At 42.2% G+C, this 24,170-nt stretch overlaps 1 protein-coding gene across 1 annotated transcript in view; it reads left to right on the top strand.

The window, feature by feature from the left end:
- The window catches only part of LOC139644933 (calsyntenin-2-like), a gene marked incomplete at its 3' end in the record, with an annotated part of 36,989 nt that extends 12,825 nt beyond the window's left edge, over nucleotides 1–24,164 (top strand). Inside the window, exons 3-7 of the mRNA XM_071520471.1 lie at nucleotides 2,531–2,554; nucleotides 14,640–14,645; nucleotides 21,582–21,777; nucleotides 23,757–23,868; nucleotides 24,069–24,164. Of these exons, the coding sequence (XP_071376572.1) occupies nucleotides 2,531–2,554; nucleotides 14,640–14,645; nucleotides 21,582–21,777; nucleotides 23,757–23,868; nucleotides 24,069–24,164 (434 nt within the window). The remainder of the gene's footprint in view (nucleotides 1–2,530; nucleotides 2,555–14,639; nucleotides 14,646–21,581; nucleotides 21,778–23,756; nucleotides 23,869–24,068) is intronic.
- Nucleotides 24,165–24,170: the final 6 nt, after the last annotated feature.

Here is a 24,170-nt window from a genome sequence, read left to right as displayed (position 1 = left end):
CTCTCTCTCTTTTTCTTAAATGACGGCTAAAAGAGCCTGCTCTTCAAGGATAGAGCACTGACCCATGGGCCTGATAGGAGCTGAATGACTTAATGAAATGTGCAATGAATGGCAGCTGAAACTAATCCACTAATTCTCTGCGTTCTCCCTCTCTCTGGCTCTCTCTCTCTCTCTGACAGGGGTTTGACTGGGCTTTGCTATCCTGACAGGCCAATTAGACAGCTATTTGCATATCTTCCTTGCTCCATTTGCCTTGTTCATGTGAGCATAAAATAGGCTAATCTGGCTTTAGGACCTGTGTACGACATCAGAGTGGCTCAAACTAACTTTATCCTCCATCATCCATGACCCGTCCCCCTCCCGCTTCCCCCCCCACCTGCCCCCCCACCTCTCTTTCAATTCCCTACTCTGACCCCTGTTGCTCTGCCACCTCTGTCTCATCCTTCTTTCCCATTTATCTTAGCCTTTACCCTTCCCCTTCCACTCGCTCTCCTTTCCTCTCTCATCATTGTCATCCCCTATCACATCACCCAAATTACACTTAATAAGTGGGAGGACATCTCTCCCTGACTGCAGTTATTGGGAGCTGTAGTACCTTTCCTAGAAAACCTTCAGTTACTGCTACTATTTTGCTTCTACTGTAATATGGCAAGTTAACTACCAGGATCATTAACAGGCTCTCTCTAGGAGTGAACGGACCATGGCTGTGGTTCAAAACCAAACAGCCAGCACCTTTCAACAAACATTACACATGAAAAATATGAAACTTAAATAATAAAACCCAGTCTAACTGTAATCTGCCAGTCAATTAGTCAACAAATCCCTTTTTTGAGTTAAGTTACAATGTTCAATGCCCAGTCCCTGTGTACAGTGTCAGTGTTAAATGTCATTTGGTCAAGTGTCAATTGCTCCAGTGTCAAGGTAAGTCAAGTCAGTGTATGTATATTCAGCTCAGTTCAGTTGAGTTTTTGATTTTGTTATAAATATTTCTACCCAGGTGGTGGTGTGTGTTGAGATCTCAGTTAAAGCCTCTCTGTCTCCTGCGGCCGGTCTACTTCAAAATCCAATGAAGAGATGAAGAGCTTTGAACACAGACTCCTCTCGCCACAGGAGTGACTTCACATGCTGGTTGTAGGATCACCCATCATTAGCAGATTTTACATAACCTGTTACCCTCTTGGTAATAATCCTCAGTAACTCTCTGTCATTGTTCAAGTCTCTGTAATACTGGCCCAAATTTCCCTGTATAGTACAATATGAAAAAACTGAAAAAAATATTAAATAAACTGCATGAATATTCTCTGATACAATAAACACAGCTCATTTACACTCATCTGTGACAACTGCCAATGTATTACTGCAAGTAATTATTTTAATAATTTAATTTCATAGAGAATCTGTGGCTACAAGAGAATAGTAGAGAGACTACACTGCATTATGGACGGCATCATTGTTCAGAAAAAGCTATTCACATTTGCATATACACACTCTCCCACAATTTTAACTAGCTGTAACTGGAGGTCATAAAAATAAAATATTCTGCCTTCATTATTTTGCTTAAAGCAAAGAAACCAGTTTTTCTGGACGTTGCCAACTCAGTTTTACTGAGTGAACTGACAATCAACATGCTACATAAAACAACTTGTTTCTCCAAACTCAAGAAACTTTTCGCGTCAATGACTATTTATCTTTGTACTCCAACACACATGGAAGTCAAATCTATTCTGCCCAGTGAAAGATTTTTAAAAAGAGACACCTACACTATGGGTGTACACCCAAATTGAATTGAACTATTACAACAAGGTAGTGGCTGTTTCTGTGCAAGTGTAAATCAATGTGGTTACATTTTCAGTGTTATGAAAGTACAAGACACTCTGGATAATAGCAGGTGTTAGAGAGAGGTAAAAAAAAAAGTCTGAAAAAGACGAGTACAGAAGGCTAGTTATGGAATATGAACTGCACTTGAATGGGTAGAGGCACAGCTGTCAGTACATACAGGTTCTTTCTGGATGGGCAGAGACACAGTTGATATGACTACAGTCTCTCTATTTCCAGTCTCAGTTGTATAATCGTGCTGTCTCACTATTCCTGGAAATCCTGTTAAAAAAACAAACATGTTGTATATCAATAAAGTAAAACCTATTTCTCCTCCAGACTGTGCATGGCTGTTGGAACAAGATTGCAGCCTTGCGGGTCAATGTCTTAATACATACAGAGACAAATATGAATCAACAAGAAATTATATTCATTAGCTCCGCAAATATGAAAATCTGTGCTTTGTTTGCAATTGACCACTTTCATAAGCATGCAAAAATACTCACACTATGAATGACTGACATATTTATTATTTGTTGGAATAGGAATCCTCCTGTAGGCAGTCGACAAACAGAGCTGTCTTGCATTAAATGAGCTCGTATACTGCTGACAGAATTAATCATGCATTCTCTTGTCATGAGCAGGTGGATTTTCTCTCAGTTTAAGCCATTTCTTCTCTTGATGGCCCCTCCCCTGTTGTTTGTTCATTGTGCAGAAGCGTCTGATGTTCATTTTAGCAGTCATGTCATTTTTTGAATTTTGCTGGTGAAGCTATTGTCGGCTTTTATTCAGTACTGTAGTATAGAAATGAATAATAACACTGCGTTTAGGCAACTGGGTTTCTGAAATTATGAAAGCAAACACAGATGGATGGAAAAATGTGCATCCATCTTAAACTGTCAATTTTTGAACAATGAAATAAAAAAGTCTGTTGTAGAGTGGCACTTGATCGATGTATTTAGGGGTCCAAGCACCACAGGTGCTGGAACCCTATTGTTTTTGTTTGGATTCGGATTATTATTCTTCCGCCGCCGTTTCTTCTTCTGTAAGATCTACAACAACAAAACTTGGCAGATAGGTCCAAAGTCTCAGCCACTACTCAGGCAACGAAACCCATGTCAATTGGCCTGATGGTGGCGCTATAACAAGCAACCTTACATGTTGGCCTATAACTTCTGAATCGTAGGTCGTAGAATAAAAATTCCGCATGTATCCGTGTAGGCCACGCCCATTTCTGTGTACGAGATTTTCCGCCATTTTGAATCGTTTCCAAATCAGTTTTTTCGCTGCTCCTCCTAGGCCGTTCATCTGATTCACATGAAACTTGGCATGGAGCATCTTGGGACCATCCTCTTACAAACTTGTATTTGGATAATTGATTGCTATAATGGGTTGGCTTTTATCAGCTGATAAACGTTTAATGAAACATGCCCTATCACAAAATTGGCCATAAGTCCTTGACCATTCATCTAATCAAGCTAAAAAATTGTAACACATGTTGAGGAGTGTTGCTTGAGTACGCCCACAGAAGCATTTGGAGTTCTATCATTAGTTCGCACTATAAATGCAGAAAGTTTATATCTCATAATTGACTGAATGGATTTTTATGAAACTTTGTACACATGTTCTAGGACTATGTCCAAGTCGACGTATGAAATTTGGTCTTGAATGATGGTCTGGTCTCGACGTAACTTATGTACTAACCAAATTTCCATAGACGTTAAAATGAAAACTTAAAAAATTCATAAATAATCAGCCGTATGTCCTAGAGAGCTGAAATTTTCAGGACATGTCGGCTGAATTGCAATAAATATTTCGTACAGTGGTACCTACCCCCGAATCTGAAGTCACCCCCCTCTGTTTATAGCAAAAACTGATTGTGATCCCACACTGTTGTCCTCCTAAACCGTATGTTACAGAAAAAAACAACATGATTTTTGAAATCAGCATACCTTAATTAGTAAAGAGACAAAAAGTTGTTATGATATCTTGAAAACCGAGGGTATGGTAAATCGCAATGTCTAGCTGCAAATAGTTTGATAAATTGATTATGTGATATGTTCAAGATAGTTTGATCAATCTTTGTCAAGCTAAAGACAAATGATGTCTGGACTCTCAAGATCATATCTGCAAAGCCATGTTTAAATTGATTAATGTAGTGCTCTGATACAGTTAAAATACTCTTTCTAAGGTTCGAAATATAGGTTGGACAGTCTCGTAACTTGGCCCTACTTTTCTTGTGCTCCTTCCGTTTCTCCCAGTGGACTCAGTAGCCTAATGATTAATGCATAGGTCTGCAATGCAAAAGATTGTGGGTTCAAATCCCGTGGGTAACGTGTCTCCTCACACCACTAGGCTTGTGATAACTTGTCTTATTTGAAATAAAGGTAACAATGGTACATTCGGTGAATAAATAAAAAGAGAAGCTATGACAGGAATCTTGCAATAACAGCTTTGTATAACAATGGTTTTCTTGCCTATTTCTCCTATGGTTCAGTGAGAATCCTAAGCGATTTCATCGGCAGCAGATATTTGCAGGCATGTTAAGTACAGTGAATTACCGGCACAACAGGAGAATAGACAAAGCCTAAAGTGATGAGGTACAGGCTGTGCTAGGAGCATGGAAAATTTCAGGAGTGTAATGGTAGTGAGTGAGCACAGTAAGAAAACATGAAGTGACTTATAAAGTTGTGTGTAGCACCAGCAAACCTTTTCTGCTGTGTGGCAACCATGTGCCAATTGATTTGACCAGCGTTTTACATGAGAGAAACCAGTGTTTACGTTTTAATATTTTCAGAATAGACTGGTGATTTAGCACCCAGCCTCAGTCTCAGATGGGAGAGGGACAATCATGACAGGATTTGTGGGGATCCGGGTTCCCCATATTTATCTTTATCATCTGTTGTTGCTTTTCAAAGTGGAACGTCATACACGTAAATAGAAATGACGTAGGCAGATGGACTTCTGGGAAATGGTAGGCTCTCAGTGTGGGAGGCAGATGAGGGGAGATGAAAAAGGAGGGAGAGATTGCAGACATGGGTGTGAAGGGTAATAATGGAACAGGGGCTGTACTTAACTGCTCAACTACCGATAGTGTTGACATGTTTTTCTGTGCAGAGATGTGCTTCATGTGAACACAATGGAAGAAATATTTATAGAAACACTATTCCTAATCAGTACAACACACAACAGTCAATCATTATTAATCACAGTGACACAGAGAGAGTATAATAGCACTGATTATTATAATATGCAAGTCCTTATGAGCTCTGCGGTACAAATTTGATAGATTTGATTTTCTCGTTCTCTGTCGAAATGGACATTTTGTTCTATATTTGCCAGTGATGAACCATGCTTTAGACTTTGGGTCACAGACTGGATTTGAGAAATGCTGTTTAAATCTGATGGATGTCTTGTCTTGCTGTTCCCTCTCAAGGTGAAATAGACAGAGAGCCTTTTCATTCAAAGATGCTTCAACCTGAGAGACCTTGAGATTAACATCTCTGTTGCAGAGAGAGAGAGAGAGAGAGAGAGAGAGAGAGAGAGAGAGAGAGGAATAAGGACTAAGTAGACACAAGCAGGAGAAAGTGATTTGGTTTGTGCTATTCTGTACTTTCCATTCTAAGAAGGAAATGTGTTTACCAGCACCAAGTATATTCTGTAGCCTTTAATCAAAGGGGAACTTTTTTTGGTGCTATGCGGATACGCAGAACCATATATATATGGTTATATAGGATGGAAAATAAGCACATTAGTTTTCCAAGCCAAAAAAAAGATCCAATAAAGGTGTTAAGTTGCACTTTTTATTTAATGGCTGTGATGGAGACTCGGCAGTGTGAGTTCAAGCAGGGTTCAAATATAAGCTTTCTACAGCCAAATAGGTTTAAGAGACAAATGCTTGCACTGCATCAACACCGCACCACTGTCTGTTGGAGTTACACTATAAACTATGAAAAAACATCCATAGCACCACAGCAGATAAGAAAATAAACATTTTTCCACCTCCAAATTTAACCACTGTGGTGAAGAACCACTTCAAGGTCCGTCTGGTTATGGCGTCGTCATTCTGCCAACAAATTACTTCTGAGGAAGCATCTTTTAACTGTTTATATAACTGGCCCTTTCAGTTTGGCATGGTCTCTTCCAAGTGTGGCTTGGAAACAGCTATAAATGGCATTGAGAACAGGCTGTCTTGTCAGGCAGGTGTTGGCCCTGATGAGACGGATGTGTCCGCCGAGACACGTGCCAAGAACCGCTGCGTGCTCTTGGTGTCTAATTATCTTCCCTCAGAAAGAATCTATTTCTCCCATTTTTTTTCCGGTCAATTCGTTTTTGTGTCTTTCTGCCGGTCGTCCTCTTCTCTCCGTTTCAGTCTGTCTCTGTCTGTTTATCTCCCTCATCACTGTCTTTTAGCCTCTCATTCAATCTGTCAGTCATAATGCGGGTATGTCTGACTCCCTGTCTGTCTCTCTCACTCTTTTTCTGACTTTTTCTCTCTCTCTCTCTCTCTCTCGACAGCATCCCAACCACTCACCTCTGTGAAACGCTCCCTGTTTACCGGAGGTGAATTGTTGGATTGCAGCTGTTAAATAAATTAGATACCGTCCTCATGGTCTAATCTACTGCTAATTAATGATCTTGCCTCCCCCCCACACACACACTCACACACACACATACATACATACATACACACCTAACGTTAAAGCAGAGTCTGTACTGCTGGACATGGGTCTCCAGGGTCAATTATGGCAGTGTAATGATTGTAATTGGCTAATTTTCAGCCCATTACCCTCTTTTATGTCTCACGCAAAGGGCTGTAATTTGGTGAAGGAGTGATGGTTGGTCTGGCTGTGGGTGATGGATGATGCCGACCGCTTGAAAAGGAGAGCTCCATCATTAATAGTGTCTAGGAATGGGCTGTCATGTCAGCAGGCCCACACACAGGGACAGAGTGGAGGAGGAGAGGCAGCAGAGAGATGCCCTTGCTGCAGTGACGCGGCCCATGGGTTCAAGATTACGCACAGCATACGCTTAGGACAGGTGTCGAATTAGAGACCTTTTCTTGTTTGAATTTTCAATCACAGCAATTTGTCCCAGTCACTTGCTCAGTTTCCACATGGATGTATTCAAAATTGCACGTCTTATTTTGATATTATAAGTTGTTACAGTGGTTGGAGGTAGAGTTTCTTTTGTTTCTCTTTACTGTAACTGTATACATTTGAGTGATACTTTTCTTGAACCATCACCCCACAAAGTCCAGAATCTCACAAGTTTACATTGTCAGATCCATCGACTTCTAAGACCCTGGTTACACATTGTATGTCATTTTTTACACTAAGTCAAAAAGATCTGTTATAATGTGACCACACTAGCTGCCCTGTGTCCAAATTTGACATGAAAAATGTCAGTTAAACGTCTCCTGTGGTTATATTTCTTTAAATCGGCATCTGCATTACTTATTTCCCATCCCTCATCTATTTTTTTTTTACATTGCTCAATTCACGCACATTCCATTCACAGCGCTGGGCTAGATCACCTCCAAAGTAGTCCTACAGGATCTGACAGCTGTGCAAGCGAAATAAGATTTTTGTGCCTCTTCACCTGCCGCCATCCCTTCCTTCAGCTACAGAGAGAGAGAAAAAAAAAGAGTACTGCTCACTTTTCCAGAAGTGCCAGAACGTTTGAAAGGCAATTTCAAACGAGTGACAGAGCAATGGATGAGGGCACTAAGGGCCATCAATCAAGTGCTGAGCAGAACTAAGTCAGAGCTCTAGCTAACATACAGTATACTTACAGCCACTCTCCTGCCCCTGCACTCGCTGCAAATGACTCAATTTCCCTCTCAGGCAGAGCATTGCGACAGCAAATAACTTTTGTATTGGAAAGTTTTTCACAATATACTGTAAGAAGAGAAGAAATGTCCATTAAGGACATTTGGAAAGTGTGTTATAGTGCACGACACTGTAGGCTACTACTTTGAGAATAGCCTCTCTTAGCTCATTGACTCTGACCTTCCTGGCCATTCCAAGTGAAGTGAAGAGAAATGTGACAAAGTTAAGAGTGAATCACATGATCATGAAGCATGTAGCCTAATGAGGAGCAATAAGCCACTAATGGGGATCCAAACAAGCCAATCAACACAATACCTTATGTTAATATGTATTATGTTACTTATGTTTCCATCTGTTGATGGAGGCTGATGGAAACAATGGTGATGACAGAAACTCAAAATAGATCAAGACAGTTGAGTACTAACAGTCAACATGCAGAGAATGGATGATGCCCAGAGCAAGATGTACTGCTTTATTTCCAGCTAGACCCAGATAGATAGATAGATAGATAGATAGATAGATAGAAATTACTTTTTTTTAGTTTGAAAGCAGATTGTTAAACTCATTCGCTGGCAAGACAAGGATAGTGTCCCCGATGCCAAGATTCCAGTTTTGGCTTAAGGCTGTTTGATGTACCAAGTGCTCTCATTCAATTAAATTCAATTTAATCAAAGTATGTCATATTTCATATTATAATCTATACTTATATTTTATATAAAAGTGTCACACAATCCTAAATTGTATACATAAAAGGCATATTCATCCTTGATAGTCTTGTTGTCTTGTTTTGAGCAGAGTGGGTTATAGGTATTTTTTTTCTTGCGGGAGAGATTACAGTGATTAGAGAAAGTGGTTCAACTAAAGTTTAGTTCTCTTCTGTTCCTACAACTCTTTTAAAAATGAATTTAAAATATAACACATTGTGCTTATGTCTCTTTTAAGCTCTTAGTCTCTTCAAGCTGGTGTATGTAGTTGCTCCATGGCACTGCAGCTGTGGAATCTACTTTCCATTGGTGTGATTTCCATTAGTATTATTAGTATTCTGTCACAGGTTCCTCTTGTGGTACAACCCTGAGGATTACTTTGTCTCTGCTAATTGTGTGAGAAAAAGAGGAAGTAGGTGACAGAAGGGAGAAGGAGGGAGGGGGGAATAGGGGAACGCTCCCTTATCTACGTTCCCCTGCCTCCAATAACACAAACAGATGAAGACAATCTAATACCAGTCTCTTCCTGCCCTTCAATGACCTTTGGCTGACCTTTCCATGTCCTTTAACTCTATGACAAGGGGGACCCTCGCTATGAGATGATGATTTTCTCAACTCACACAGCTAGTTCATGTGGTTGGGTGTTGTGTGATGAGAGATTCCGGTGTGGTGGAGCAAAAAAAAAAAAAACAACACTTTGAAGATCCGATCACCCAAACCAGCCTTGGAGGTGGTCAAAGATGCATTTTGCCACATTAACAACAAAGTGTGAATGCAATGCATCTCCAGGTGTAAATGTAATGCGATGAAATCACATCTAGACACAATCTGGATACAAGACATATGTTAACGCCAAGTGTAACGGGATTTGTCGGTGTCTCTACTACCTTTTGAATAAAGTGAACCAAACTGGCTATCCACCTAGTTCAGTAAGACAGGAATGTGTAATGTTTTCAAAGTAGATTTTTTGCTTGAGATTAAATGCTGTTTCAGTGACCGGTCCAACCTGCTAAGGACATTTCTGTAGGAAGCTGTGATGTTTATGTTATTTTTTATGTTTACTTGAGCTTACCACATTTTTACCTGATGATAAAATGCACCTACCCACCACAACAAAAGCACTTTTCTCAGCCATGCAGCGTTCTCAGACATTTAAAATTACCATTACCATTTGCACATAAGTACTCCGTGTCCATGTTTATTTTCACATCCATTTTTAAGGGGAATCGGTGCTTCAACCCAACCTGCTGAATGTTGTTGTTACAGTATACATCAGAGAGAGGACAGATATGACAGGTACCAGGACTGGAATCCATTGGCACGCACACTAACTGGCTACACCTTTCCAGTTTCACACCGTGATTTACGCTTGCAAATCTCTATGAAAAGATGCAGTCGTTCCCTCTAAAATCAACAAGACACCTTCACATTTACCTTAGCTGAAGACCTGACAAATGATCAAACATGACAGCGATGCATGCATTAGCTATTACCTGCCGTCTGTTATGACAAACATAACGAGCACGCAGAGATCAATGAAAGATGACAGATTAGGTTATCTTAACCTCCACTGCACATCAAAACTACACTGCTCATTACCTTCTCTCAAGATGTTTTCTCTGAATTTACCTTTCAGATGAATGCTGCATAAGGTCTCGCACCACAGCCCACAGCCCTGCCGGCCTGTCTGGCTGACAGTTTAGTTATGTCATTTTAATAAGTGTGCATTAGCATGCAGAAGGTCTGCTGAGGTGCTCAAATTCCAAATTTCTGTCAAATCCCATTGATTCTGTGCGTTTCTTCTGCTCATGTATAGTTAAACATCCATAACAGATAATAATATGAAAATGATTATGCACCCAGGTATTCATAACAAAGAGAGAGGGAGGGAGGGGTGGGGGAGGGTGAGAGGAGAGAAAGAGTGATATGAGAGAGACAGAGAGAGATAAATTTATCCCAACTCACTGCTGAGTTTGACATGGTGCTATCTGTTGACAGATTTCAGGGGCAGCCTCCATCTGTTTGTATAAGACTGCATGGAGACAAAACAGCTCGACAGGCATTTGAAGTGGCTAACAACAAATCATCTTAACGTCAGTCTAATTCATTATCAAACTAGTCATTTATGTGTGTATATAGATTTAATCACAGAGCTGGCATTTCATGCAATATATGATGAATGAGATGAGATTAAGAAACACCCAGTGATTAAATATTTGGTCTCATTTTACTGCAGCGATTGAACTGCCTGACACACATACTAAAGCGGCATTTTGCTTATTGGGGGCGTGGCCAGGGGCGTGGCTAATGCTGCAGCGAATCAGGAGGATGGATCCAGCCAAATGCTTGAAGGGAAACGTGAGGAATGTCATTCTCACAACCACATCACTTTTTTGCTCTTTGTCATCTCCAGTGTTTCCAGATCTGACCATATTCATTATGGATGAATCGTTTATGGCTTTTGAAAATCTAAATTCTTTATGTTACTTGATAGTCACAAAGCAGATGCATTTTATTGAACAAACACCTGCGGATACCCACTGAGTTTGTTGTGGTATTTGGAAAATTCACTATAATCTATACTCTGACTGATTGGTTGTGTAAGTGTCTCTGTGATACTGCTGGAGATTTTGCCGCTGTAGCAGAAGGCTCGAGGCGATGCAATTTTCTCAGCAAAAGTCCTCTTGAACAGTGCTTGTGAGGCTATTGTTAAGAGTTAATTACAACAGCGGTTTGGATTGTTTATGAGCCACTGATCTCTGTCTGCTGTGAAAATGACAAATTCATCAGATACAACTTCCATTTCAGCAGGAGGAAGGGCCTCTTGGCAGAGATTTAGGAATGGAGGTGGATACACAAAAGTGTGTGCAGTATGTGGGTGTATATGCATGTAGTGTGTGTGTAGGTCTGTGTGTGTGTGTGTGTGTGTGTGTGTATGTGTACCCTAACATCAGACTTTGTTCACCCTTAATTCCCTAGTCTTGGAGTGTCAAATTCTAAAACAACCACATTTTACAGTAACGTGTTTTACAGTAGTATACTTAGTTTTCCCAGAAATAAGTACTTTACTGAATTATTGTTTCAATTTCAGTAATAACTGAATTAAATAAGTTGTTACTTTTGTTTACTTTTAGCCGCTGTGAGACTAAAGTTAAATTAGCCAAAACTATATCCAACCCCCATCCACAGATTCCTTTTCATCATTATTAGGAGGCCACAAGTTGTGGGCAGAACACATGAAATGTTCAAAGAAAAGTGTGTTATGCTGAGGTCATTAACTTAATTGGTCATTTTGTTTATCTCTATTATTGTGATGGTGTAAATGCACTTCTGCTGTGCCATCTGGTCTCTAGTAACTTTCTGTATGGACATTGGCTTATATAGGTTTTTACTATAGGTATTAAACTATTTTTACAGGTTTGAGGCAAATATTCCAATGTCCAAATTAATAGCACAATCCTAAATTTGCAGGCAAGTAAAGAGAGTGCGTGCGTGCGCGCACACACACACACACACACACACACACACACACACACACACACACACACACACTTTTCACTTGTTTTGCTAAATTGAGAATTCTGCCACTGTAGGCTAAATGCTGGTTTCTCCTATAAAAACCTAAGCCTAATGTGATGTTTTTTTGTTTAAAATGAAAGAAATAATGTTAGCTGTCAGTGTATTGTCACACAGAGTAGGAAATGCTGTGCGCATTTGCTGCCAAGTGGAGACTTTCCATGGAGGTGCAGCATAAAGGAGCTGTGCTGCATTTGCATTGCAGTCCAGCTGAATTGCTGAGAGGCAGCGATCCAAAATGCATGATGACCAATATCAGTGTGAGGGCCAGCTGGAAATGTATGATGAGTTATAACCAACCTGCAGGCCTGGAGCTTGGCACATGTGCCCTAATATCATTTGACATTAAGTACTTGTCACTTCCAGTCACACCTTCACTGCTGTGGCCTGTGTGTGTGTGTGAGTGTGAGTGAGTGTGCATGTGCGAGCGTGCATCCATGTGTGTGTGCAGTCAAGCATGGTTAAGAAAGAGACAGAAATGTGATGGGTAAGTGAGTGTGTGCATGTGTTACTGTGTGTGTGTGTGTGTGTGTGTGTGTGTGTGTCTCCCTCTGTACCACTGGGCCATGTCCTTCTCTTCTCAGTGAGCTGCTGAGCTGACAGAGGTCGTATTCGGAGCCACTGTGACATTTACAGCTCAGAGGCTTATGGAGACTCCCTGCTGCACCTGGCAGCCTGCGATTCTATCAGAAACATGCCAGCCTGCCGTCCAGGAGAATGACATTGGAAAGACAGATTCGAAAAAAAAGAAAAGAAAAACACAACACTGTTTATGCCACCTTAGAAAGATGGTAGGATGTGATTCAGCTGAAATGAGGCTGAAAAAGATGACAGACAATGAGTGTTTCACTGAGGCGGACTCAGAGAGCAGAATGGTTTCTGAGAATGGACAAAGTGAGGTTACTTTAATGAGGTGCAAAGCTTTTTTCCTGTCTCCTTGTGGAATTTCAAGAAGTACCTTTCAGAAGTACAAGAAGGTGACTGCTGAGCCCCGGCGAGCGAGAATGTAGGTGACCTGAAGCAGACGTTTTACACAGACCGAACATAAGATTGGAATGTTCCTTTTTCTCCTCTGTGTGGAGGAGAGTGCATTGTTGAACAGTGTGCCATGAACCCTGTGTTACACTGGAGGTGTACTCATTTAAAGTAGAAGGGAAACAAGACTAGGTCAAAACCTAGTATATGGCTGGACCGTGTATGGATGTGCCGCGTGCCACGGCCGACCAATGGTGTAACTAACTCCGCTGTAGACTGCTAATACAGAATAATAGTCCATACATCCATACTGATCTCCGTTCCAGCGCGTCCCATCTCCTCTCTCCGCCGCTGTCCTCTCCACCGCGCCCACGGCCCGCATCGATCCTCCCGATCCAAGCTCCAGGCGCTCTAGTACCCATCGGTGCCGAAAACGCTGTTCACCGGACACCCGATGCCGTATCGTCGTCGGGACCCCCGCCAAAATCTCGGCTGGATCACCGGGAACAAAGCGACGCCCAGCTAGTGGCACCGGCCGGAACCGTGGCCCCAGGAAACTTCGGGAAGGTGGGAAATAAGCCCTCGGCGTGATGAAACCTCCATGCTTGTTTGTGTCTCTCTCAGAACAGAGGAGGCTTCAGGTGGACTGAGCTCGCACATATGCATCGACATAAACGGTGATATGATATAATTGTATAGATTCTTCTTTAGCTTCAGCTTACATGCATGATATTGGTCAGCCTGCTTACTGTGTGGGAGAAACGGGCTCCTGATCTCAGCGGAGAAACTAGACGGCGGAGAAAACAAAACTTAAATTTCTGGCTCTGTGATCCTATGATGTGCCACGTGCCACGGCCGACCAATGGTGTAACTTGATCACTCAGTCAGTCAGTCAGTCAGTCAGTCAGTCAGTCAGTCAGTCAGTCAGTCAGTCAGTCAGTCAGTGAGAGACAGACATTCGCGTTTGTAGGGCTGGCCCCGCTGTTGCGGTCCAGCCAAAAAACACAGATGCCGTAATGTTGTGGCATGATTGTGATGATACATGTGATGATATGCACATATTTCTACACATACTGCGTATTTATACTGTATATATCTATATATATATATGGTAGGATACTCCACAGGGGCATTTTTCATACTGGCATGGTGAATGTTGTATCTCATGTGAACAACAGATGTGCCTAATATATTAAATCATACATTCCCACTATCCTTATGCTTCTTGGTACTGAATGCATTATTTAATACCCGGTAGTGTGCTTCCTTTCTCACCTTCTCTGACTGTGCTAATTAGTGTAGTTTTTGCTCCTAGAGTGTGGCCCTGGCAGGGAGCTCTCAGCATTTCACCCTCTCCCTTTTTTGCAGTGTGTGTGTGTGTGCGTGTGTGTGTGTGTGTGTGTGTGTGTGTGTGTGTGTGTGTGTGTGCGCGCGCACCCACGCATGCGTCCCATAAGTGTGGAATTCCCCATGCTCAGGCAGCCATGTAACTGTCAACCGGTGACCCTAGGAGAGATGTGAACTGTCAGCAATGGGGAGTAGTAGGCGGCTGAGGGATCGGAGGGGCGGGGGTGGGGGGGTGGGGGTGCGGGGGGGTGGTGGAGGGTCTAAGAGAGGATGAAGCGTGTCAGAGGTAAAGGAGGCCAGGTGGAGCGGTGCCTCCGAGTGCCAACGTGAAGAGCTGAATAATTGCTTACCCCTGTGAAATCTGCTGCAGGGGAAGGGAGAGTGCCGGGAGGAGAAGGTGACGAGGAGGAGGAGGAGCACCAGAGGCAAAGTGAGATACTCACAAGAGGTTGACAGTGCTATTTATAGCCGCATTAGCTATCTCATTTCTCTATAGCCATCTCTCTATATCCTTCCCTTCCTCTGTCTGTCCCCTGCTGCCTCTCCTCTGTGTAGTTAGTTCTCTTTTGTTGCCTCTTGCTCCCTCTCAAAGTACTTAATCTTCATTCTGCCTTTCACTCTAGAGGCGGCGTTGCTTTTTCTCCCCCACTTATTTATTTATTTATTTATTTTTAACTCACTCCTTCGTATCTCTTTTCGCCTCGTCACTACTCGCGTCTCTGGTGTTCTGTGTTTGTTTTTTTTCTCTCCCTACACGTCTCTGTCCCCTTTCCCCCTCTCGGAGCATCTGCCTTTGAGCATCTTGTCATGCTGTAAACCGATGAAGGGAAACCACTGATGGCTTTCTCCGTGGTCCAATGTTTGATGCACTCCGCAGCATGCCCACCGAAACAGACAAGACACACAGACACTCACTTCGCAGGACTTGATAAATAAACAACAACCCTACCGGTTGGTTATTTTCCAGCCAGTCAGAGGATTCAAACTAGCGACCCTCCAGTCACAAGCGGTGTCTCTAACCTCTCGCCTGCCACCACCGCCCCTCTTAAGTGGTACATTCATACTGCTTGTCTTACTCCAACGATTAATACTCCGCTCCATATCGAACTTTAACACTTTCGCCAAAGTACTGTTCAGAGCTCTCCGCTTAAGTATTTAAGTCACACAACTCAAGCTTCATGCGGTTCAATTAACAGCCAACACTGACAGTCACAGTTCGTCCAGTGAATTCTAATCCCACAACTTCACAGGCTGCAATTAACGCTAATTGCATTGCAGACCACCAAAGCCCCTGGCAGAATGAATGTGTATTGTCTACGATATTGAATTCTCCCCATCCCTATATTGTCTTGTCCAAGGCGTCAATGGTCCTGGGCGAATAGATAACCTGAAAGTGTGTGTATATCTGTGTGTGTGTGTGAGAGAGAGAGTGTATGCATCTTCCTGCCTGTGTGAGCTGTTGATTTGTCACCTTGGGGTCAAGCGGATGGCGCGACAATCTCCCAAATGCAATTAGGAAGTGGCCCGCTATCTAAAGGAGCCCAGTGAGACTGATGAATTGCCCCTCCATGTTCTCTCTTTAACTAACTGGCAGCCCACCGCGGTTGCTTTCATATATCGCCCAACATATGCATTCACCCACGCACGCAGAAACACACACACACACATACAGACACACACACACAAACCCAGCACTCTGTGAATGCTCAGCCTGTTTATTGCATTTGAGAGTGCCAAACAGGCTCTCTAGAAATGGATGGAGATTGTTATTTCTTTACCGTGAGGTTTTTCATCTCAGATTTTTCTGCAGGGGATTGGGGATGAGGCGGAAAAATGGATGCTGATGTTTTTGCATTCTGAGACATCTCAGGAGATGTTTTCTGTTATAGACGCAGATCTATTTTGAGAAATTCTGTGAATTATTTGAATGCTGCCTTTGGGCTGTTCTTGATTTAGTTTGGTTTGTGTGTGTGTGTGTGTGTGTGTGTGTATAAAGGGGTGTTTGCATCAATATGTCCTCATTAGTATTCAAAGAGTGGGTGAAATGTGGGTGCCCATACAGCCTGAACAGATCATGTTGTGTAGTCCCATGGCTCTGCACTGGTTGAAATGGGGGATTTCTGTATCTAGCTTGAAAGAGACCTTGAATTCTTGTTTTCTGATGTTGTGACTCAACCATCTTAGTTTTTTTTTTTAGATATGCACCTCACTTTTTCTGGTCAGTGAACTTTGCTCCTTGTAATGTGGCCCCTTTTTGTTAAGTTCCTTTATAGCGGTCTAAACTGTAGGAATGTAGCTTTGAGTGTTGATTTGAAAAGCCGCATGTCAGCCAGTGACAAATCGACCATCATTATTCCAGCTGTAATGCGATTGACATTTGACACCTCCGCTTAAGTGTTTGCCAATCAGTGTCTTCCTTGTCTCCTCAACGAAATCCTTAAGAGAGTACAGAGAAAATCCCATTAAAGCCAATGTGAGAAGGGCTTAGTGGAGGGCCATGAACCCTCATTCATCTACATCCTCCTCCTGCTCTACCTCTCTGTGGGATTCGCTCATACAGAACTAATGTTCCAAAGCTACTTGGAGAGCAGCTCTTTTTTTATGTTCTGTCTTTATAAGGTCATTTTTTGGGATGTTAAATGTCACAATGACTGTGAGGTTAAAGTGCATATTGCTGGGTTTATTGTGAGGATATTTTAGTTTTTGGATGAAGTTACTCAAAATTGGTAACCCCTAATATACAAAAGTCTGGAGGTCTGCAACTCATAAATGTTGCTAGACCCTTGATATTTCATATTTACGTTTTCTTCCCAGCCCTTCTGCATTTGAGTGTATGAGAATTCAGATATGGACTACACTTAGCTCTAAATCACTGATGTGATGACACAGTTAGGCAAAATGACCACAAGTAAACAGCAGTCTGAGTCATCAAATCAGCCATGAATCCTACTGCAGAGCGTCAAGACTGCCATGAATCACTTAAGCAGTTTTTTTCTCCTTCCTAATTCTCTTAATGAACTCTATGGAGAAATCAGTGGGGGAAAACAAGTGATCCAAGCTCTATAGCAGGAGTGGGATGCTCCAAGTCTTACAGCACAAACCCTTGTTGACTCAGGTATTTTCCCAGCTGCACACGCCACCAGGGGAATTTAGAGCAAAGTGTTCGTGCATTGCTGAATTCTCCTATTTACAGTAGACTATATGTTGAAATATACAAAAGATTGAACATGAAAAAATATCAAGGCTCTGGTGATGTTTATGCGAAGAGAAAAGAAAATCTTTAATTTTTTAAATACTGTTGGCCACCTGATATGGAAGCACCTTGTCCAAGAAGAGCTTTAGTTATTCATCTTGTCATTGTCACTGTGAAATAAAATCTAAATATAACAGAACAAAATTTAAGAGAAAGCAGAGAGAAGAAAGTTTAAAGACAACGGGTGTTCTCATATGTGCCAATCTATAATGTGTGTGTGTGTGTGTTTGAAGTGAATGAGGATGTAGCAGTGGGTCAGTAGTGAGATGAGGCGTAATCCAGTCATTAATTAAAGGAGGGGGAAACGGGGGTGAGCGCACTACAGAAGGCAGGAGAATGAAGGAAGCAAGGCTTAAACCGCCCAATATTCTCCTTAGAGACTCGCTTTAATCAACCCCCTTATACTCCTCCCACCCACCCCCAACCCCCAACATACACACACACACACACACACACACACACAGACAGCTCTTGATACTGAAGCTGTCTATTCCTCTACACAGAGACAAACACACACACAGACACCAGATGGAATCAAAACAGGATTTGATTAAGAAGGAGGAGAATTAACATAGTGATTTAAATTCATCTGTTTCCCTGTTGGGGGTTGACTGAGAAAGTGGGTTCAGATGAGGCTTTCAGAGTTTTTTGGGGTCACTCCTTATATTTTGTCATTGTGGAATGTATAGGTAAAGCTTCACCTCCATCTCAAACGACAGAGGTCTGGAGAAATTCTCGTCAGAAAACATGGGCTAAACAAATCAGGCAATCATAATAATGTAATAATAATCTTAATTTAAATAGCACTTTTCAAAACACAGTTACAAGGTGCTTTACAGGGGATAAAAAAAACTGCAGCAAAACCGATCAAAACAAGGTAAGACATAAGGCAAGAAGCATATACAAATATCTATTAAAATTACTTTTAAGAAGTGGTTTAAAAGATGAGACAGATTTAGCTACTTGTGCTTTGATCCTTATTTGTATGTGTGAGATGAAAGATTGTATTTAGTGGTGTAGTGTAGCGCATTTTCAACCCTTTAGTAAATAAGGCATGGTTATTCAACCAAAGTGGAAGGCACTTGGTAAAGCCAACAGATGGAGAAAGAAACTTGGAAGACATTAAATGGTCTGTCAACTCTCGTTACTTACAGTAGGAAGACACAAATTTGTCTCAACTCCTTATGAAAACGTGGTAGTTGGCGGTGCATGATTTACGTATTAATTGGATCTCTCTTGTCCTTTTTCATTACATTGGCAATTTAACATACTGTGAAATACATGTTCTCTGATAGCCTGACATTTTCAGTTGATGCAGTTTATGCTGCTCAAGCTTTCTATGGAGTACCATCCATTTTGGATGATTATTATTATCAAGCCATTTTTGCTGACTCTCCCACTTTACTCTCAAACTGCCGTGGCATCTGGCCAACTCCCTGAAGCAAAAATCTATGCGTTTTGATATTTACTTTGAAAAGCTACCTCCTTTCCCTCATGACGTATAGGCCAAAAGATTAGAGTTCATTTCATCCATACAGTGCGATTGGGTTGAAATTATAGCATTCCCTCCGGTGGGGCTGGTGAGAGGCAAGCTAAGTGGCAAGCAAGTGTGTGTGTGTGTGTGTGTGTGTGTGTGTGTGTGTGTATGTGTGTGCGCTCGCAAAGCACACTTCTGCTGACACAGTAGGAATCTGTCTGAAATCTCTCTGTCATCACCATTTACATATACATTGGCACATCACATCCTTCCTCATCACTCTCTCTCTCTCTCTCTCTCTCTCCTCCTCCTCCTCCATTGCTCTCTCTATCTTTCCTCCATCCCATGACTCTGTGACGTGCCCCTGTAAAATGTAATCCAGAAAAATGCATTTGCCACGACAGATGGAGCGGAAAATGGATTTGCGTCCAACCTAAAACTGTTAAGTGGAAGTGCCTTTTCCTGCTCCCCATCACCGCCAAGTCAGGGTTTATGTACACAGGCAGCAGCAGTATATGATAATCACTGTTACTTTCATATTGGATTCCTCTTCCTTTGTTCCCAAGAGTAGATATGCTCGGTGTGTGTGTGTATGCATGTGTGTATGTGTGCACGTGTGTGTGTGTGCAGGCTGGAGCCACATCCATCCTTATCTCCCCCCTTCCATACCACCCGCTGTGTTTGTGTTATTATTTTTCTATACATACGCCTCGCAGACTCACTCCCATAGTGGGGACCTTTTAATTTCGATAAGGCCTTGTGGGGGCTAATACGAAAGCCGGGCAACTTTAAAGTCGGGAGTTCGGGATCAAGCCTCGAAGCCCAGTGTGTTTGGCGACATTATTATTTCACAGAGAAGATGGATTTGAAAGGTTGAATCAGGTTAAAAGGAAGTGAGAGAGAGGGGAAAAAAAGAGTTAAAAAGACTGTGTGCACGCCAGCGAGATGTAAAGTGGAGAATGGAAGTGGAGACAAGCTGCGGGTGAGAGTGAACTTTGTCTTTGTGTTGTGTTTGCCAGTGGGGTTTGAGCAAACAGGCGGATATCCCCACATAGCTCGGCTGCTTTTGTTTCCTCTGTGTCCCAGTATGTTTGGAGAGATATCAGCCAGCGCAGGGTCAGAGTGCCGGAGCTTTATATTCCCTCCGCAAGGCGATTTCCCAAATCCCTGAAAAGAACACTCATGCAGGGGATGAACTCCGTAGATGATTCCAGAGTCACAACCAGAGCTACTCTCTCACACACACACACACATACACACAGTGGGCAAACACGATACACTCAGTGGATATGGTACACTCTGTGGACAAAACAAATTTCATCTTTTGTTGAGCTGCACCGCTTGACAGATATCAGAAATTATTTTTCTCTTGACTACACCCCAGCAGCTGTGTTTCTGTGAGCGGCTCATGCTGACGAGCATCATTGTGTCCAGAACTGGGGCGTAGACTCAGAGGCGAAGCGATGGCTGTGCTGTAAAAATAAAATGTCGGCAGTGTGTGTCTTTAGTTTTTACTTCATTACCCACTGTTTGGTTGGTCTTCAGCTATCTGAGTAGTTTGATGGCTACCGCTGGGTTTGAGAAATGCTGGCAGAAAAGAAGCAAAGAACAAAAAAAGTAGCAAAAGTAATTTGACTTCAGCGGTAGTGTTATCCATCAAAGAAAGAAAAAAAGAAGAAGAATGATGAAATTGAACTGAAGAAAAAAATAAATGCAGATATTACGCCAGCGCAGCATGAACTTGGAAATCCATTCTTTTCTTATCTTAGCAGAGAGCGGCCATTACATTTTACATTTTTCACCTTCTTTTAAGAAAGATTTCCAAGGGAGAGTGAAATGTCAAGACACCCATGTTGTCCACTGTCTGTTCCTTCATGCCGTGATGCCGTGAAACCAAGGGCAGGCTCAGACTGTGTCTCTCATTCTATCTCTGCTGGTCTGTTCATCGCCGTGCCGACCTCCTCCACATTAAGCACCCAGTGTCCTCAATGACTATTCATTCATCAATGTCTATTGATGGGCCACATGCTGAGTGACATTTTCAATCTCTGTTGGAGAATAGATATGTTGTAGCCCATTATCTCTCTGATTTTCTCTCTTCCTTTAGAACTTATACGCTCTATCTCATTTTTTTTCTGGTTTAAAGATTAGGGTTATTCAAGCCATCCCACTTATAGACACTCTACTTTCCTCTTCAAAAGTGGCATCTGCATGAGAAATCAATGTATTCAGTATTAATTTTCACTTTGTATTCTTTACCTCTTTCTCTCTCTCTCTCTCTCTCTCTCTCTCTCTCTCTCTCTCTCTCCCCCTCTCTCTCTCTCTCCCTGTCCTCACACTGTCCTTGTCTGACTTTCTCTACCCTCCTCCCTTTAGATTTCGCTTCCCTTCAGCACATTGACATTGCTAAAAAATATGTTTTGATGACACATTCTAATGCAAATGCACAACTATCGCTTCCAGTTTGGGAGTTCTCTAGCTCGGCTCCCAACAAAAGTTAGCAAATATTGACAAAAACAATATACATATGTAACAATGTACCTGTAAAAGAGATTTAAGTAAAATACCATCTTGTTTCCTCCTCTATCTCTTTCACTTTTTAGGGGAGATCTGTGCCTTTAAGATCCACGGTCAAGAGGCTCCGTTTGAGGCGGTGGTCCTGAATCGCACGTCGGGTGAGGGAGTCCTGAGGGCCAGCGGCCCGGTGGACTGTGAGAGCCAGAAGGAGTATACCTTCATCATCCAGGCCTACGACTGTGGGGCCGGTCCTAATGGGGCCGACTGGAAGAAATCACACAAGTGAGTGAAGGAATGTGTGTATGTGCCCGTGTGGTTATGTTTTCTAATAGACAAGTCTTGTATGACATAGTTTTCCTGCCCAAATAAGGGATTTTGCTGACTGTCAGACTAACGTGAAAACGAATAAGAGTGTGATTGCTTCTAACTACATCTGAGGACATCATTGACTATTTTGCGTTAGAGGTTTTTGCTAATATTTCTTTATTTCTTAAGTTGTATTTTGATCGGTTTTGTACGAAGCCCCGGAGGTGAAAATGTTTTTTTGTTTTTTTTGGGGGGGATTTGTGAGAACAAGAGCTACAGTATGTCGTGGAGGAAGAGCAAGCCTAATTTTTGATACCAAAATCGCACTGTGCCCCCTGATTTGTATTGACACTCCCCTCTAGTGCGCTCCATTTTGTAATAATGTCATGGCGGGCCCCAAAATTACCAAATGATAATACATATTACAAGTTTGCAGCTTCTGTTGTATTCAATCAAATATTGACCTTCACATGTCTTTTCTGTGACTTCAATTCTAGACACATTCACACAAACATTTTGAGTGCAAATTCCATCATGTAAGTGTTTTACTACAAAAATACCTTCACACTTCACACTCACAGCTCTGCTATCACAGCCAGCAATCACAACATTATTCTATCAGATATTGTCTTTATTGTTTATTGTCTCTTTCCTTTCCCTTTCTCTTTCTCTTTTTCCCTAATTCCTAGCCTTGAGGGCAGGAGCGGTGACGGCTGAGACTTTACTCACAGTTCTATTCTCTGGATATTTCTCACTAATGACCCATCAATGTTTGCCTGGGAGTGCTCTATGTGTGAGTGAATGTCCCTGTGTGTGTGTGTGTGTGTGTGTGTGTGTGTGTGTGTGTGTGTGTGTGTGTGTGTGTGTGTGTGTGGCATAGGCTGTGTATAGGCTGGGAGCTCCATATGAGTCAGACTGACAGACAGACAGACCAACGTGGACACCAGCAAATCAAACCCTCTGGTCCTTCAGTCAAAGATGAAGAGCTGTGGAAAGAAGCTGCTGCAGGCTCAGTACCAACAGAGAATGAGAGAGAGAGAGAGAGAGGGAGGGAGAGAGAAAGAGAGAGACAGAGACAAAGAGAGTGAGGGAGAGAGAGAGAGAGAAATTCCTCAGCTCTTGGCTCAGGCATCTATGATGAATTTCTCCGGTGGAAGATAAATGACACACCGTGTATGTGTGTGTGTGTGACTTTATCACTGCAGGACATTCTAAATAGGCCTCATTAAGTTAATGTCATTAATTAGCCAGATGTGCCACTGCAGATGCACCACAAGTTGTTGTCAAAGAAGGTCACCGGTGAAGAAAACTTCATAATGCATCTGAATTATTGCTTTATCTTTATACATTTATGGTTGTCTGCGTGGTAGCACTGCCTGTAACAGATCAGGTTGTGTGTGTATGTGGGTGTGTGAAAGACAAGAGAGAGATGTGCCAAAAGTGGAATAAAGTATAGAGAAAAATCCAGGTTTACAGGACTAGTGTGGATGAATCTGCATCTGTTGTTTCAAGCTTGCTAAATGAATTGCTGCTGAACGTCATTACATTTTCTGGTGCCCTCGTTTTGTGCCATTCAGTTCACATTAGATGATAAAGAAAGACCATTTCACAAAGAAACACTAATAGACAAGACATTTTAATGAGTATTGAAGAAATTTTCCCGCCACCTATTACCATGAACTCTTCACTTCTTATTCTCACTTCTCTCTCCCCAGCCACTTTCTTACTGCTGTTCTCAAGATCGATAGTGAAGCTGGTCTTAATTAATTTCATCCACCTGTAATGACTTAAAGAGATGTGTCCTTCTCTTCTTTCCTCCCTCCTCCGTCCTTTCCTCCTTAACTGTATCCTTTCTTTTCCTTTTCTCCATCAACCCTTACCACTCCCTTTCCTTGCATCCAACCATCCTCCTCCTCCCTCCACCTCTCCATTCTTTCTTTCCTCCTTCCATCCAGGGCGGTGGTCCACATCCAGGTGGACGACGTCAACGAGTTCGCTCCGGTGTTTCGGGAGCCGGAGTACAAGGCATCGGTAACAGAGGGCAAGATCTATGACAGCATATTGCAGGTATTTCAAATATTCTGTGATTTTACAATTAGTGTATTTAGTTATTTCTGTTACCTGTTCATCATCGTTTTACTGTGAGAATCAACCTGACAGATACATGTGCAGGTTAATGTGGTCACCCCTTGGCTCAAATAAAAAAAACTTTATTTAGTTCAAAGTTTGGAATATTTTAGTTTTAGGAGGATGTTGTTATGTTGCAGGTGGAAGCCTGGGACCAGGACTGTTCCCCACAGTACAGCCAGATCTGCAACTATGACATTGTCACTGCAGGGACACCATTCGCCATAGACCGCAATGGTAAG

The sequence above is a fragment of the Centroberyx affinis genome, unplaced genomic scaffold, assembly GCF_046629955.1.
Source record: "Centroberyx affinis isolate AG114_WGS23_722 - 3 ecotype Tasmania unplaced genomic scaffold, CSIRO-AGI_Caff_v1 ptg000804l_1, whole genome shotgun sequence".
Classification (NCBI taxonomy): domain Eukaryota; kingdom Metazoa; phylum Chordata; class Actinopteri; order Beryciformes; family Berycidae; genus Centroberyx; species Centroberyx affinis.
Note: the sequence above shows the minus strand (reverse complement) of the source record. Positions and strands in the feature narration are given on the sequence as shown.